Genomic DNA, 16,148 nt, shown 5'->3' on the forward strand with positions numbered 1-16,148 from the left:
GCTGATAACGGCCAGTATGTCTGTTTACAGAACTTGACGATTGTAGTAATACTTAGAGGGTGGGCTTCGCAGGTGGCAACTAGTGGGAAAGAATCCACTGCTGATGCAGGAAATGTAAGAGATGTGGGTTTGATCTCTGGGTCACAAGAAGATCCCTGGAGGAGGGCGTGGCAACCCACTCCAGCATTCCTGCCTAGAGAATCCCATGGACAGAGGAGCCTGGCGGGCTACAGTCCACGTGACCACGAAGAGCCAGACAGGACTGAAGTGACTCAGCGGCTTGCACTTGGAGGACGCAGGCATGCCTTTTGTCCCTCCCATCCACCAAACCCCTTACATATATATCCACCTCATTTAACCCTCATAACCACTTGCTAGGGTCCCATTTGCATGCCCAGGAAACTAAGGTCTGGAAGGCAGCATGCTCAAGGTAAAGGAGCTAGTGTTTGGGAACCACTCTGAGGTTACATTCGTCTTGACTCCAAAGTCAAGTTCTTCCTTTTCCTCTGTTCTCCTGCCAAACGCACCCTTAGGATCAATGGAGCAAGAATCTGCTCTGGGATTTTCTAGTGCTGATACCCCTCTCCAATATCAACAACATGAAGGCCTTTGTAATCCCCTCTTCTTCTTTACCTGCAGGATCACGGCAAGGGGGCCCTCCTGGGCGACAAGCCCTCCTGTTCATCTCTCAGACGGAGAGGAAGGAAGCTGCCGCTGCCGCACGTGTAACAGGAGGACCTCCCCAACAGAATTGTTTTTATAATAAAAATATAAAACTATGACTCTGAGAAGTTTCATTTATGATTGTCTATACATCTGTCAATGTGAAGAGGGAGTTTTAAAAGGAAATTCTAATAAGCTATCTGATCAGACAAATTCATTCACTGTATTACCTTACCTATAATTCTGGGTAAAGCTGTTGCCTTCTCCAATCCATAATTAATTGAGTTGTGGTCAAGATTAAAGATCCCCTGCCAGACACTTTAAAAATGACTTATAATTGACTTTCATAAATTCAACTTTCAAAAAGCACTTATTGGGGATCTATAGCATTTAGACCCTAACCAGAATAGCCAATGAACAAACATTTGAGCAACCATGTTATCTTGCCCTTTACACGTCTTCAAGTTGCTTTATGAATACGGGTTCTCTCTGAGGATGGAGGGATAAAAAAGGGGAAAGGAGCAGGGAAGTAATTCAGCAATTTCTATAATGTTTACTTCTTTACCAAGAGTAATTTAGCAATTTCTGTCATGTTCACTTCATTATACTTTTGCCATCATTTATATAATCATCATTTATATAATGATGGCCAAAGTATAAAGTTTAGACAGTGAACATAACGTTTTCCAGATTACTTCTAATATTTTTAGTATATTCAAAATAATTTGTAATATAAACGTTTTTAATTTAACAACTTACAATGGGGCTTCAAAAGCATAGTTTTTGCCATCAAGGTTCTGTGGCCAGATAGCCTAATTCCTCCCAGGTTCCAAGTGCAAATGTAAGCCGATTTCTTCCATCATTTACATTAAGCACACAACAGAGTTGTATTTTAGAACAAAGAATTGGATTCAAAGGTCAGGTCTGTGAACTTACTAACTGCTCCCTTGGGCAAAAGTGAAAGTGTTAATCGCTCAGTCGTGCCAGACTCTGCAACTCCATGGACTATAGCCCGCCTGGCTCCTTTGTTCAAGGAATTCTCTAGGCAGTCATGCTGGAGTGGGTAGCCATTCTCTTCTCCAGGGGATCTTTCCAACCCAGGGATCAACACCAGATCCCCTGCGCTGCATGCGGGCTCTTTACCATCTGAGACACCTGCCAAGCTATTTGCTAAACAAGGAATTTGCCTCCCCTTCCATCTGTACAATGGGAATTCTTAGCTGTAAAAGGTATATGAGAAGCATGGAATTCACCTGTCACAAAGAGGGCAATTAGCGTTCATGTTGCCACCCTACTCCCCTCCCAACTAGAAGATGCTGGGGCGAAGGGGTGGGGGGCACATTCTATCCACCAGAACCCAAAGAGGAAATCAGCTGTTCCCCCAGATAAGAGTTGAGACATCAAACCAGCAGAGTGTCTCTGGACAGGCAAAGAAGAACCATGAGGCTCCTCCTGCCTATGGGTTTGATCGCCACCGCCCTGGCCACTGCCCCTGTCCGCTTCGACGGGTAAACCTCCCGGCCCTGTGTTCCGGACTGTGCTTGGGAAGACAATGAGGAAAGGCTTCCTTCCAGCTCACGTGCTTCACCTTTTGTGTTCTTACAGGGACAAGGTCCTCCGCGTGAAGCTGCAGGATGAAAAACAAGCAAACGTCATCAAGGACTTAGCCAAGACCAGCCAGGTAGAGCACATAAAGGGCTATCTTATCTTTTCTATTTCCTAAAAGCTGCTTCTTCTGCCTTTTATTTTTAACAGCCACAGAGCTACCAAAGATTGGGGGAAATGGTGATGATTGGATAATTCAACTCACTGCTAATCCTTTCGTTGTTTCTGTTCATTTTTCTCCAAATTACCACTTCTTTTTCCCATCTAAAAACTTTGCAAACAACAGCATTTCCCAGGTAGAACTGTGAAATAGGGAGACATTCCTGGCCTTTATCATGGCCTCTTCTTCAACCCTGACAGGGCCTGCCTACCTCATTCTCCTCACTGCCACCTGGATCTACACCAGGGGCCTCATTTCTGTGGCATAATCATCATTATGATCACACCGAGGTGCTGCTTAACTGATAACATCAATGCACTGTCTGATAATACCATGAGGTGTCCCTTTCTAAGAGCAGGTCCATTTTGAAAGAAAACTCTTAAAGTTAGCTCTGTCTTTTAAAATCCCATGGACTAAAGTCATCATTTTATCATTTGTTCAGTGGGTTCTCTGTGCAAGACACCTTGTTCCAGCCCCTTCTTGTTATTCACTCACTCAGCCGTGTCCAGCTCTTTGCGACTCCACAGACTGCAGCACAATAGGACTCCTTGTCCTTCACTGTCCCCCAGAGTTTGCTCACAAACATCACTTCAAATTCATTAGATTTGCAAGGTCTGCATCCCAATTCAACGTGTTTAAAACGGAAGAATTGATGTTCAAAGACGGTAAATTAAATGACCAAGATTTCATGTCACATTTAAACCCAGAATGGAATCTGAGATTTAGTCTAGTCAGATACTCCCTTAATTCCACATCAAATCAAGCTGCCTATACTAATTCCCAGATGTTTCTCAAATCCATACTTTCCTGTTCATTCCCCTGTCACTGCCAAGTTTATGTCTGCTCTTTTTCAGGGACAGCTTCAATAGACAATTACAACTTCCCTTATGTTCAGGGTTCTAGTCTTGTCTCCCACAAAGTCAAGTCCATACTGTAACCTGATTGCTCTACAATTAGACACCTCTGTTTGGAGGTTTTCAGTGAGAGGTGGCCTAGTGTGGAAACAGCACGGTCTTCAGAGGCTCAGATCCTAGTTTCACACTAGCTCTGTGTCCTTAGGCAAGTTACTTAGCCTCTCTGGGCTTCAATTTCCTCCTCTGTAAAGTGGGGACATAATAATCATACCTACTTCCTAAAGTTACTATAAAGACTAAATGAGCTAATATTTGGGTAATGCTCAGCTGGCCTGGTCATAATAAGTACTGTAGAAGCACCTTCTGTTGATATCGATGTGGTATTCCAAGAACTTCATAATCTCCAACCTCTCTACTCGACCCTCTTTCTTACCCTCCGAGCACTATTACCACCGCTCGCTCACCGCACCGGCCCTACACACCTTTTCTCGGGAGGAATGTATTTTCCTCTTTACTTGGCTAAATGCTACTTATTCTCCAAGACCCAGCTCAGGCAGTCTCTCCTGGAGAAAGCCTCTCTGTTCACCAACTCTCATGACCCAGATGGGTCTCTTCTTGAGCTCCTAGAAGCAACCCTGTGCCTGGCCCTGGCATGGGTAAGCGTGTTGGAAATGCGCAGATGGCTCTGTTCTTCCACATTAAGCTGCTTGCTTCTCTCTTATGAACCTCCGCCACCCTGGCATCCATCTCTGCATCTGCTGCTTAGCTCATGAAGTCCACTGAGCCCTAACTTTTGCACAGGACTCCCCTGGTGGTTCAGCTATAAAGAATCCACCTGCCAATGCAGGAGACTCATTTTTGATTCCTGGGTCAGGAAGATCCCCTGAAGGAGGGCATGGCAACCCACTTCAGTATTCCTGCCTGGATAATCCCTTGGACAGAGGAGCCTGGCAGGCTAGAGTCCCTGGGGTTGCAAAAGAGTCGGACATGACTTAGCAACTAAAAAAAACAACAAATTCACGCACCACGTAACCCTATTAGGATAGAGAGATTGTTATTGTGATCACCTAACTCACCTTTAAATCATTCTTATACCTCACAGATGTCTAATTTATACTGTGGCATTTTGATCAAAACAAACCAACAAATATTGGTTGGTTCACAGCAGCCTTACACTGGAACAGGACTGACCTAAAAGTAGAGTGGGATTCATCTAAAGAACAGCCAGGCAGACTCAGCTATGCCCACAAGCTTGGCACGATGGGCGGAAAGTGAGCATTTTCTCCACATTTCCGAGGTTGGGAAATGATACTTCATTTGGTTTCACGATTGAGTATGATTTTCAAGAATAAGAACTGGGAACTTCTCAAATTACTTTAATCTGAATTCTATCTTCACAGTCCCGTTCACCAAATTTCTGAAATTCTCAGCGAGCAGAAGATAAAGAGAAGGGAACCAGCAGTTGCTAAATACTGCGTGGCCCAGATGTCATGGCTGTTTCATAACCTCCGTAACACTCCCAATGGAGGGCTGTCAGCCCCATTTCTTAGGAGGAGGACTGAAACGCAAAGAGTTTTAGTAATCTGCCCAAGGACATACTGCTGGGAAAATGACAGGGCTAGAGAATATGTCTTCACTGGACACAATCTCTCCAGGAATTCCAGAGTTTACAGGGACATCTTGTCCTGAGGGAGGCCTGACCCAAGAGCAGGCCCAGGGGAGGCAGAAGCCACATGTGAATACATATTCCCAACCAGAGGCAGATGCTGTGGCTAAATCAGTTGTGAAACAACTCCAACTGGTGGTAGAAGAAAACAGATTAACCAAAAGCTGATCATTCTTTTTGCATTTGAATATATTATGTCCAAAAAAATATGATCATTACAATAGCTTTTTTCCCCACTGCCTAATATTCAACAGTTTTTAAATATATTTGCAAAAATCTCATAGGTTTATTAAGAGAAGAGTTCATACTTCAGACGTGTTGAACCCCAAATTCCTTTCATTGCATATGACACATGGTCATTTATTAATAAATATGTGTTGCATGAGCAGATAAACAGCTGTGACTAACACTGAACTCATCTGCGCAGCTTGACTTCTGGTATCCAGACGCCACCCACCAGGTCACTGCTGACATGACGGTGGATTTCCGAATCAGTGCAAAGGAATCCCAGCTGGTTCAGTCTGCGCTGGATCAAAACCAAATGCACTATGAGTAAGTCCTAGGAAAATATTCAAATGTGTTAGACACTCAAAGTCTGAGGAGTCTTGAAATTGAAAGCAGAGTATAATTTTATATTGGGCCCCTCAAAATGAAAGCTCTATCTAAGAAATAACATTTACAGTTGCCTCCAAACAGAGTATGGAGGCCTGCTTATAAAAATGATGAGCTCAAACTTGGCACTCCAGTTCTATCTTATGTTTATGATGATCTGCAAGAATGACAGTTATGGTATCTGCCATCCCTAAAACTCAACCCCTGGTAAGGACAAAGCATGTGAGCGGGCATGGATGGTCTGGGCACACTCGTTACTCCTGACAGGTAATCAGCCTGGAACTCAGCACTGCTGATGACTACCAGCATTGCATTCTTTTTGCATGATTTAAGCTTTTTATTTTATACTGGAGGATAGCCAGGTAACAATGTTGTGACAGTTTCAGGTGCACAACCATATACATACGTGCATCCATTCCACCTCAAACCCCCCCCATCCAGGCTGCCACATGACGCTGAGCAGAGTTCCTTGTGCCCGCACCAGATTCTTGTATTCGAATTCTCCTGACACATAAAAAGAGACCCAAAGTACAATGTTTATCTTTGAGTCAGAGGTGTGGGAATGTAAAATATATAATAAATAATTCTTGATGAAAGAAATTCTTCCTCAGAGAAAGCAAAACAACACAGTAAAATAAGACTTAAATCTAAGAGGAGAGAATTCTCAAATGGCCTAAGAGGCAGAAATGAGTCGTTGTGGTCCCATAGAGAAATAAGAGGAAATTAGAAATTATCGAGCACTAGCCATGGGTCATGCACACACAGTCTGGGCCCTAGGGCAACAAATAAGAAGGGAGCTCAGAGATGAATATCACAAATCAACATATACTAGGGAAAACAAAGTGTGTTTTTATACTTTAAAATATTTAGCAGTTTGACGTACTGAGGGGTCCTGTTTGAACTTCCCCACCCCTTGTCTTCCCAGTAGCCCCCTTTACAGAGACCCCATCACTCAAAATCGCTACACATTAGTTCTTTCTTTTTGATTTAATAGTTCATGCCTCTGCTACCTAACTCAGTGCTTTTAACTCAAAAAACCTTCTACTTCTGGTTCAATGATCCTACAGTGTCATATTAGAGAGCAGGATATATTGCTTCTCATCATGACTTGATTATATCTATTAAATTGCTACAATATCTCTAACAAATTTAAATACTATTGAAGGAGATACATAGACAAGTAAACAAAAAACATTCTTGCCTATGGCTTAGAGTCACAGGTTATTATGTGTGATTACTGTTGGTCACTATCTTTATTTTTGCCATTGTTTCAAGAAGGCTGTGAAACAAATGTGTAAGTTCATATATGGTGAGAACACATTCAAAAGTAACTTATTCTTGTTGTTTAATCACTGCCATATCTGACTCTTTTGCAACTCCATGGACTATAGCTTGCCAGGCTCCACTGTCCATGGGATTTTTCAGGCAAGAATACTGAAGCGGGTTGCCATTTCCTCTTCCAGGGGATCTTTTGGACCCAGGGACTGAACCCATGTCTCCTTCATTGGCAGGCAGATTCTTTCCCACTGAACCACCAGGGAAGTTAATATATGGGGAGAACGTATTCAAAATTATGAATCTAAACATTTTTAATTAATACATTGATAGGTTTTTCTATAATTTTATAAACTGTACCATTAAAATTAGAAGCAGACACTTTATAAACATACCTATAAGATCACAGAAATTAGTAGGACATTATGGACTCTGGGCTTATGCTGAGGTTGATATGCTGTCTTGAATATTTCTAAAAGAAATCACCCCTCCACGCTATATACTTCCTGGTGACCATCTCTTGAATCACTTGATAGCCAGACTTCTAAAATATGTGACGCGATTTATACAATCTTCACTCTACTTCATTAATACAAACCTAACCCAGATTCCTTATGTTCAACTAATTCTCACAAAGTGTCTAGCCCAAGCTGAAATAAATTTTAGCTAACTTTGTATAATTTGATTTGAAAAGCAGGTTAAAAATAAAGTAGTGCATTTTCCTCAATATCCTGATACTGTAGACAAGACGCTGACGGCTTCACAGTGAGCGGAGCTAGTGGAATAGATCACGGTGACAGGAGGCTCCAAGGCAGGAGGCGGCCAGCCATCCATTTCATCAGCCCTGATTCCTCTCTGGCCTTCTCCAAGCTCGGAGCAAGTCTGACTCAAACAGAGGTCTAAACCCAGATCCTCACAAATAGTGTGCTTTTCATTTCGTCTTATGCCAAGTACTTTCTTTCTATTTACATCAATAAGCAAAGTGTTGAACTACCTATAAAAATTAGTTTTATCTAATTAGGACATGATTTCTAGAAATTGGTCCAAATTAGCCACAGTTGTGGGAAAGCCACATAATTAGATGGTTACCTTCCTCGGAAATACAAATATGTAAAGTGATCTGTGCAGACAAGAACTGTTTAAAACCTTGTCTCCAAGCACTAATTATATAGATAATTTTATTTGCATATTAATTACATGTGTTACTTGGTGTCAGTCAGTAACAGAAGTGGGTTCGAAGAACAGAAACATCTGGTTGGACCAGACACCAGTTTGAATAAAACCACATTAAGAGGCTGGTTTGACACAATGATTTACTTAGACACCCTTCATTAGACAGTGCATATAAACCACTATTTAGTTTAAAGCATCTGTGTGATATTTTTTTTAATATCCAGAAAATTAAATTACCAAGACAGATCTTACTTTAAAGTAGCATGTTTGCTCCCTTTGCCACAGAAAAAGAGCAACAGGATAACTAGAGACTATCACCAGCGGCACCCACATCATCAGGGGCGCGGTTTCCCTCCTACTGAATAAAAATCAGTGCCTTAAAGTCTATTATCTAACATAGAAATATGCCTCAAGTGTTGGGGGAAATCCATGTCCCTAAGTGCCGAGTAGGATACAAGGTAATTCAATTAGGGAGCTCCTGGAGAGGACTGAGATCATGCAGAAACCTGGAATCATGCTTTTGGAGTAGACCCTACCCTGCAGGAATGTGGGTGTCAGGGAGAGGGAGACCAAACCAATTTATCAGGCAGCATAACATGACTCAGCCTCCCTAAGACATCCTTCCCCACTGCACTCACACACACACACACACACACACACACACTCCAAAACTCACGGGAACACATACACTGGCCCACAGTTCTCCATTCCTTCTTTTTTTAAAACTGAAGTACATTTGAGTACAATGTCACTTTCAGGTGTATAGTATAGTGTTTCCATATTTTCATAGACTATACTCCTTTAAAATTTATACCAATGGCTGATTCATGTTGTGGTTTCACAGAAAACAAAATTCTGTAAAGCAATGATCCTTCAACTAAAAAATAAATTAATTTTAAAAAACTTATTACAAAATAATGGTTATAATCCCCAGTTTTATACAGTATATTCTTACCTATTCTTATAAAAGTAGTTTGTATCTCTTAATCCCATACCCCTATCTTTTCCCTCTCCTCACTACTTTGCTTTCTAAATCTGTGAATCTCTTTCTACTTTGTGATGTACACGTTCATTTGTTTTATTTTTTTAGATTCCATAAATAAGTGATATCATACAGTATATGTCTTTTTCTGTTTGACTTATTTCATGAAGCATATTATTATCTAGGTCCATCCACATTGCTGCAAAAGGATAATCTCATTCTTTTTATGGCTGAGTAACATTCCAATGTATATGTATACCACATCTTTACCCATTTGTCTATTGATGAACACCTGGTTTGCTTCTGTATCCTGGGTGTATCTCCTCAAATTAGTGGGTTTTTTCTGGATATACACCCAGGAGTGGAATTGCTGAATCACATGGTGGTTCTGTTTTCAGTTTTGGGGGAAGCTCCATACTGTTTTCCATAATGTCTGTACCAATTTACATTGCTACCAGCAATGGGAATGCACTCTCTGGACTCTCTATTATGTTCCATTGATCTATGTGTCTTTTTTTGTACCAGTAATCTACTGTTCTGATGACCTAGCTTTGTAGTATAGTCTGAAATCAGAGAGAGTGATATCTTCATCTAACCAAATCCAACAATAATATAAAAGGGGTCATACATGGCGATTAAATGGGATTTATTCCAGGGTTGCAAAGATGGTTCAATATCTGCAAATTACTCAATGTGATATACCACACTGACAAAAGGAAAGATTAAAAAAAAATCATTTGATCATCTCAATAGAGCTGACTAGGTACCTGCGGTCACCTAATCTATGACAAAGGACACAAGAATATACAGTGGAGAAAAGACAGTTTCCTCAGTAAGTAGTGCTACAAAAACTGAACTGCTACATGGGAAAGAATGAAATGAGAACATCCCCTAATACCATACACAAAAAGTAACTCAAAATGGATTAAAGACCTAAATGTAAGGCCAGACACTGTAAAACTTTTAGAGGAAAACAGAGAGAGAACACTCTTTGACATAAACTGCAGCAAAATCGTTTTTGACTCACTTCCTAAAGTAATGAAAATAAAAACAAAAGTAAATAAATGAGATCTAAAACAACTAAAAAGCTTTTGCACAGCAAAGGAAACCATAAACAAAAAGACAACACTCAGAATGGGGTAAAATATTTGCAAACAAAGCAACCAGCAAGGAATTAATATTCAAAATATACACATTGAGTTCATGCAGCTCAATATCAAAAGAAACAAATAACCCAGTCCAAAAACTGGGCAGAAGATCTAAATAGACTTCACCAAAGAAGACATAATTAGTTAGTTAGTTCAGTCACTCAGTTGTGTCCGACTGTTTGCGACCCCATGAATCACAGCACGCCAGGCCTCCCTGTATATCACAAACTCCCGTAGTTTACTCAAACTCATGCCCATTGAGTCGGTGATGCCATCCAACCATCTCATCCTCTGTCTCCCCTTCTCCTCCTGCCCTCAATCTTTCCCAGCATCAGGGTCTTTTCCAATGAGTCAGCTCTTCTCATGAGGTGGCCAAAGTATTGGAGTTTCAGCTTCAGCATCAATCCTTTCAATGAACACCCAGGACTGATCTCCTTTAGGATGGACTGGTTGGATCACCTTGCAGTCCAAGGGACTCTCAAGAATCTTCTCCAACACCACAGTTCAAAAGCATCAATTCTTCGATGCTCAGCTTTCTTCACAGTCCAACTCTCACATCCATACATGACCACTGGAAAAACCATAGCCTTGACCAGACAAACCTTTGTTGGCAAAGTAATGTCTCTGCTTTTTAATATGATGTCTAGTTTGGTCATAACTTTCCTTCCAAGGAGTAAGCATCTTTTAATTTCATGGCTGCAGTCACCATCTGCAGTGATTTTGGAGCCCAAAAAAATAAAGTCTGACACTGCTTCCACTGTCTCCCCATCTATTTCCCATGAGGTGATGGGACCAGATGCCATGATCTTAATTTTCTGAATGTTGAGCTTTAAGCCAACTTTTTCACTCTCCTCTTTCACTTTCATCAAGAGGCTTTTTAGTTCCTCTTCACTTTCTGCCATAAGGGTGGTGTCATTTGCATATCTGTGGTTATTGATATTTCTCCTGGAAATCTTGATTCCAGCTTGTGCTTCACCCAGCCCAGCATTTCTCATGATGTACTCTGCATATAAGTTAAACAAGCAGGGTGACAATATACAGCCTTGATGTACTCCTTTTCCTATTTGGAACCAGTCTGTTGTTCCATGTCCAGTTCTAACTGTTGCTTCCTGACCTGCATACAGGTTTCTCAAGAGGCAGGTCAGGTGGTCTGGTATTCCCATCTCTTTCAGAATTTTCCACAGTTTATTGTGATCCACACAGTCGAAGGCTTTGGCGTGGTCAATAATGCAGAAATAGATGTTTTTCTGGAACTCTCTTGCTTTTTCGATGCTCCAGCGGATGTTGGCAATTTGATCTCTGGTTCCTCTGCCTTTTCTAAAACCAGCCTGAACATCTGGAAGTTCTCAGTTCACGTATTGCTGAAGCCTCGCTTGGAGAATTTTGAGCATTACTTTGCTAGCATGTGAGACGAGTGCAATTGTGTGGTAGTTTGAGCATTCTTTGGCGTTGCCTTTCTTAGGGATTGGAATGAAAACTGACCCTTTCCAGTCCCTGTGGCCACTGCTGAGTTTTCCAAATTTGCTGGCATATTGAGTGCAGCACTTTCACAGCATCATCTTTCAGGATTTGAAATAGCTCAACTGGAATTCTATCACCTCCACTAGCTTTGTTCGTAGTGATGCTTCCTAAGGCCCATTTGACTTCACATTCCAGGATGTCTGGCTCTAGGTGAGTGATCACACCATCGTGATTATCTGGATTGTGAAGATCTTTTCTGTACAGTTCTTCTGTGTATTCTTGCCACCTCTTCTTAATATCTTCTGCTTCTGTTAGGTCCATACCATTTTTGTCCTTTATTGAACTCGTCTTTGCATGAAATGTTCCCTTGGTATCTCTAATTTTCTTGAAGAGATATCTAGTCTTTTCCATTCTGTTGTTTTCCTCTATTTCTTTGCATTGATAGCTGAGGAAGGCTTTCTTATCTCTCCTTGCTATTCTGTGGAACTCTGCATTCAAATGGGAATATCTTTTCTTTTCTCCTTTGCTTTTCATTTCTCTTGTTTTCACAGCTATTTGTGAAGCCTCTTGATGAAAGTGAAAGAGGAGAGTGAAAAAGTTGGCTTAAAGCTCAACATTCAGAAAACTAAGATCATGGCATCTGGTCCCAGTACTTCATGGCAAATAAGATGGGGAAACAATGGAAACAGTGGCTGACTTTAATTTTCTGGGTCCAAAATCAATGCAGATAGTGATTGCAGCCATGAAATTAAAAGACGCTTACTCCTTGGAAGGAAAGTTATGACCAAGCTAGACAGCATATTAAAAAGCAGAGACATTACTTTGCCAACAAAGGTTTGTCTGGTCAAGGCTATGGTTTTTCCAGTGGTCATGTATGGATGTGAGAGTTGGACTGTGAAGAAAGCTGAGCATCGAAGAATTGATGCTTTTGAACTGTGGTGTTGGAGAAGACTCTTGAGAGTCCCTTGGACTGCAAGGAGATCCAACCAGTCCATCCTAAAGGAGATCAGTCCTGGGTGTTCATTGGAAGGACTGATGCTGAAGCTGAAACTCCAATACTTTGGCCACCTCATGAGAAGAGTTGACTCACTGGAAAAGACCCTGATGCTGGGAGAGATTGGGGGCAGGAGGAGAAGGGGATGACCAAGGATGAGATGGCTGGACGGCATCACCAACTCGATGGACATGAGTTTGAGTGAACTCCAGGAGTCGGTGATGGACAGGGAGGCCTGGCGTGCTGTGATTCATGGGGTCGCAAAGAGTCGGACACGACTGAGCGACTAAACTGAACTAAAACTTAACCATGGTGGTGAAAGACCTACACTCTGAAAACTATAAAATACAAATGAAGGAAACTGAAGATGATACAGATCCCATGTCCTTGGATTAGAACTAATATTATTAAGATGCCCATACTACTCAGAGCAACCTACAGATTTAATGCAATCCCTATCAAAATACCCAGGACATTTTTCACAGAACTAGAACAAATAATCCTAAAATTTTTATGCACCCACACAAAGAAAAAAAAAAGAAAATACACACACACAAATTGCCAAAGCAATCTCCATTCTTACTCAAAACAGCAGATGGATGGAGCCATGAATTTGTTAAAATAAGATTCATTTTGCCTCTTCTTTGAACTAACCTGCTCCCTGATCTTGAGACTCAGGCTTTCTGGAGAGCTGGTCAGCTGAGCAAACTTTGTACAAGCCTCAGTAGACTAAGAAGAGTTTAGATCTGACAGCAATACCCAGGGCTTTCCCTCCTTATGATGGATAACTGTTGTATAATGGTTCACAGCTACAGTACTGAAGTCAGACATCTCTAGGCTCAAATTTCAACTTCTGTATTTTAGTTATATCAATGTTGGAAATCTACCTAACATCTATGAAAATGGGAGTTATAATGGTACCAAATTAATAGTGTTGATGTAAAGATTAAGTGATAAAATGTAAATATCATGCTGAACAGAATGTCTGGAGCATAAGAAAGACTCAATAAACATTGGCCATTTACCTCATTAAATCCTCAGGGGTGATTATTTATCCTTTCACATATATTTAGGGATATTTTTAACAAATTAAGGAAATCTTGGAGCACTAAAATAATATTTAAGAGAAAGTATTTTGGTTTTATCTACTTAAACCTGGCTGCTGGTTAGTGGAAGGCCTCAGGAAAATAACATCTGGACATGGATCTTAATTTCCAGCCTTAGGCTTAATTTCTAGTTCCCATCAGCAGCAATCTGGCACCATTCTGAAGTCCTCATGCAGCTGCATATGTGGGAAGGTCGTATTTCAGCTCACACGATTTTCTTTTGCCGCTGTTATCACAAGAACTAAATTGATATGTGTAAGTCTAAAAATATTCTTAGATACGAGCTTCCTGTGACTAATTAATACTGCCATATGTTACCAATCAACCTCTGAGACCATAAAAATCTCTCTTTTGCCTGGTTCCTCTGCTTTTAATGCAGGTGGAGCAAAAGCCACAAGCCCTCTTTAGAGTTTGAGACAATTAAATATGGTTGCAGGGACAACGCAAAATATAATCTCCAAACTTCTCAGACTTCATGTGAGTTTTAGTGCATAACAGGCGCCCCTTGATTCCAAATCTGTTGTCAAATTTTTCTTTCTCAAAAATCCCAGATTCATCCTAAGTCAAAAGCCAAGCATACAGTGAGTTAACTATAATATGCATAATAAAGTGCTTGTCAGTGACGTTAATGAGAACCAATATTCATTAGCGGTACATGGTCTCATGTCCTAAAAAAACTCTAATTAGGGGTATACCTCACTTCTGTTCTTCCTCTAAACTCCGATCAGTCCATCAGCAAGAAAAGCACAGCTCTAGATAAATGGGAAGATAGGAAGCCAGACACACGACATATCTAAAAGACACGGTTGGAGAATCATGAAGAGACAGGATAAACTTGATCAAAGACAGATATGAAGGAAGAGAAAATTTCTGCAAGTGAAAGATAACTGTTTTTCTTTCCCCTGATAAGTGTGTATTTTATCATTTCCCCTGTCAAACAGAATCTTGATTCACGATGTACAAGAAGAGGTTGAAAAACAGTTTGATGTTAAAGAAGATAACCCAGGCAGGCACAGCTATGCAAAATATAATAACTGGAACAAGGTATCGTATAAAATGCCTGTACTTCCAAAGAGAAAAATGTTACCCTCAACATTTGTTGGCACTTAGTTATCTTTTATTCTAATCTCTCAAAATTGGTTTTGTTCCTAAGATTGTTGCTTGGACTGAAAAAATGGTGCGAAAGCACCCTAAAATGGTCTCTCGCATCAAAATTGGAGCTACTGGTGAAGATAATCCACTGTATGTTCTCAAGGTAAAAGTGATTCAAGAGCTGCTGATTCTGTTGTCCAAAAATATGAATTTAAGAGTTACTCTGTGATACAACTAGCTAGTTTTTATGTATTTATTGTTCGTTTTTGGCTGTGCTGGGCCTTCATTGCTGCTCGGGCTGTTTCTCCAGTTGGGGTGAGCCGGGGCTGTGCAGGCTTTTCACTGCAGTGGCTTCCCTTGCCGCGGAGCACGGGCTCCAGGGCACACAGGCTCCCATGCCTGGGGGCTCGAGAGCACAGGCTCAGCAGTTGAGGCACAGAGGCTTACTTGCCCCGTGGCACGTGGGATCTCCCCAGACCAGGGATCGAACCCATGTCTCCTGCCCTGGCGGGCAGATTCTTATCCGCTGTGCCACCAGGGAAGGCCCTAGCTAATCTTTAGACAATGAAAAGCCTTATTTCTTTGAAGAACATGTAAGCTTTAGACAACCATTCAAGAACAGAAGTGACAGATGGTTTTAGGTGGGACCAAGAAAGTCTACGAATAAACCACTTGACGGACACCGTGGACAAAACCAGACAAGTTTCTTATCCTGTATCTTTATTACAAGAGCATATGATACCCTGGTGCATAAAACAGTTTTTCATCCATTAAAATTCAGGGGAATGTACAACTAAATGTCAAGAAGAAAAGAAATTTAAGAATCGCATAATTGTAGGAGTCCAGTACAGTAAGTGAGGCGTTTTAACTGTGTTGATAGGGATTCCATCTATGACTGAGTTGACAACTGCCATTCAGCTGCTGCTGGATTTCTGTACATCCAAAGACATTGCTCCCTAAAGCATCCTCTCAATAACTGAGAAGCCCTTCCCTACTCTGAATTCCTATCCATTCGTGCTCTCCAACCACTCAAAACAAATATAAATTCTCCAAATGACAGCCCTTCAAATATCCAGCCCTATTCCTCCTCCCCACGGCATCACAACTACGGAGTCTTTCCCACTTCTTGTTTATGAAGTAAGAAAAACGAAAGAAAATGGCAGAAACAGAAGCAGCTTTATAATCTATATCTCAGACCAAAGGATGTCAGCAATACAACAAGAAAAACAGTAGATTGTGATTTTTTAATTAATTTATTTTATTTAATTGGAGGCTACTTTATAGTATTGTGGTGGTTTTTGCCATCCATCGACATGATTTTTTAAAACTCTAAAAGCCACTCTGACATGAAGGAAAA

The 16,148-nt window shown here is 41.0% G+C and overlaps 1 protein-coding gene across 2 annotated transcripts in view; it reads left to right on the forward strand.

Moving 5' to 3' along the window:
- The first annotated feature begins 2,055 nt into the window (after positions 1–2,055).
- Positions 2,056–16,148, forward strand: part of CPA3 (carboxypeptidase A3) — a 32,552-nt gene continuing 18,459 nt past the window's right edge. For both annotated transcript variants that reach the window (XM_061167836.1, XM_061167837.1), the window contains exons 1-5: positions 2,056–2,171; positions 2,269–2,344; positions 5,376–5,500; positions 14,641–14,743; positions 14,853–14,954. In XM_061167836.1, the coding sequence (XP_061023819.1) occupies positions 2,104–2,171; positions 2,269–2,344; positions 5,376–5,500; positions 14,641–14,743; positions 14,853–14,954 (474 nt within the window). In that variant the 5' untranslated portion in view covers positions 2,056–2,103. The remainder of the gene's footprint in view (positions 2,172–2,268; positions 2,345–5,375; positions 5,501–14,640; positions 14,744–14,852; positions 14,955–16,148) is intronic.

Source organism: Dama dama, chromosome 19 (assembly GCF_033118175.1).
Source record: "Dama dama isolate Ldn47 chromosome 19, ASM3311817v1, whole genome shotgun sequence".
In the NCBI taxonomy this organism is placed as follows: Eukaryota; Metazoa; Chordata; class Mammalia; order Artiodactyla; family Cervidae; genus Dama; species Dama dama.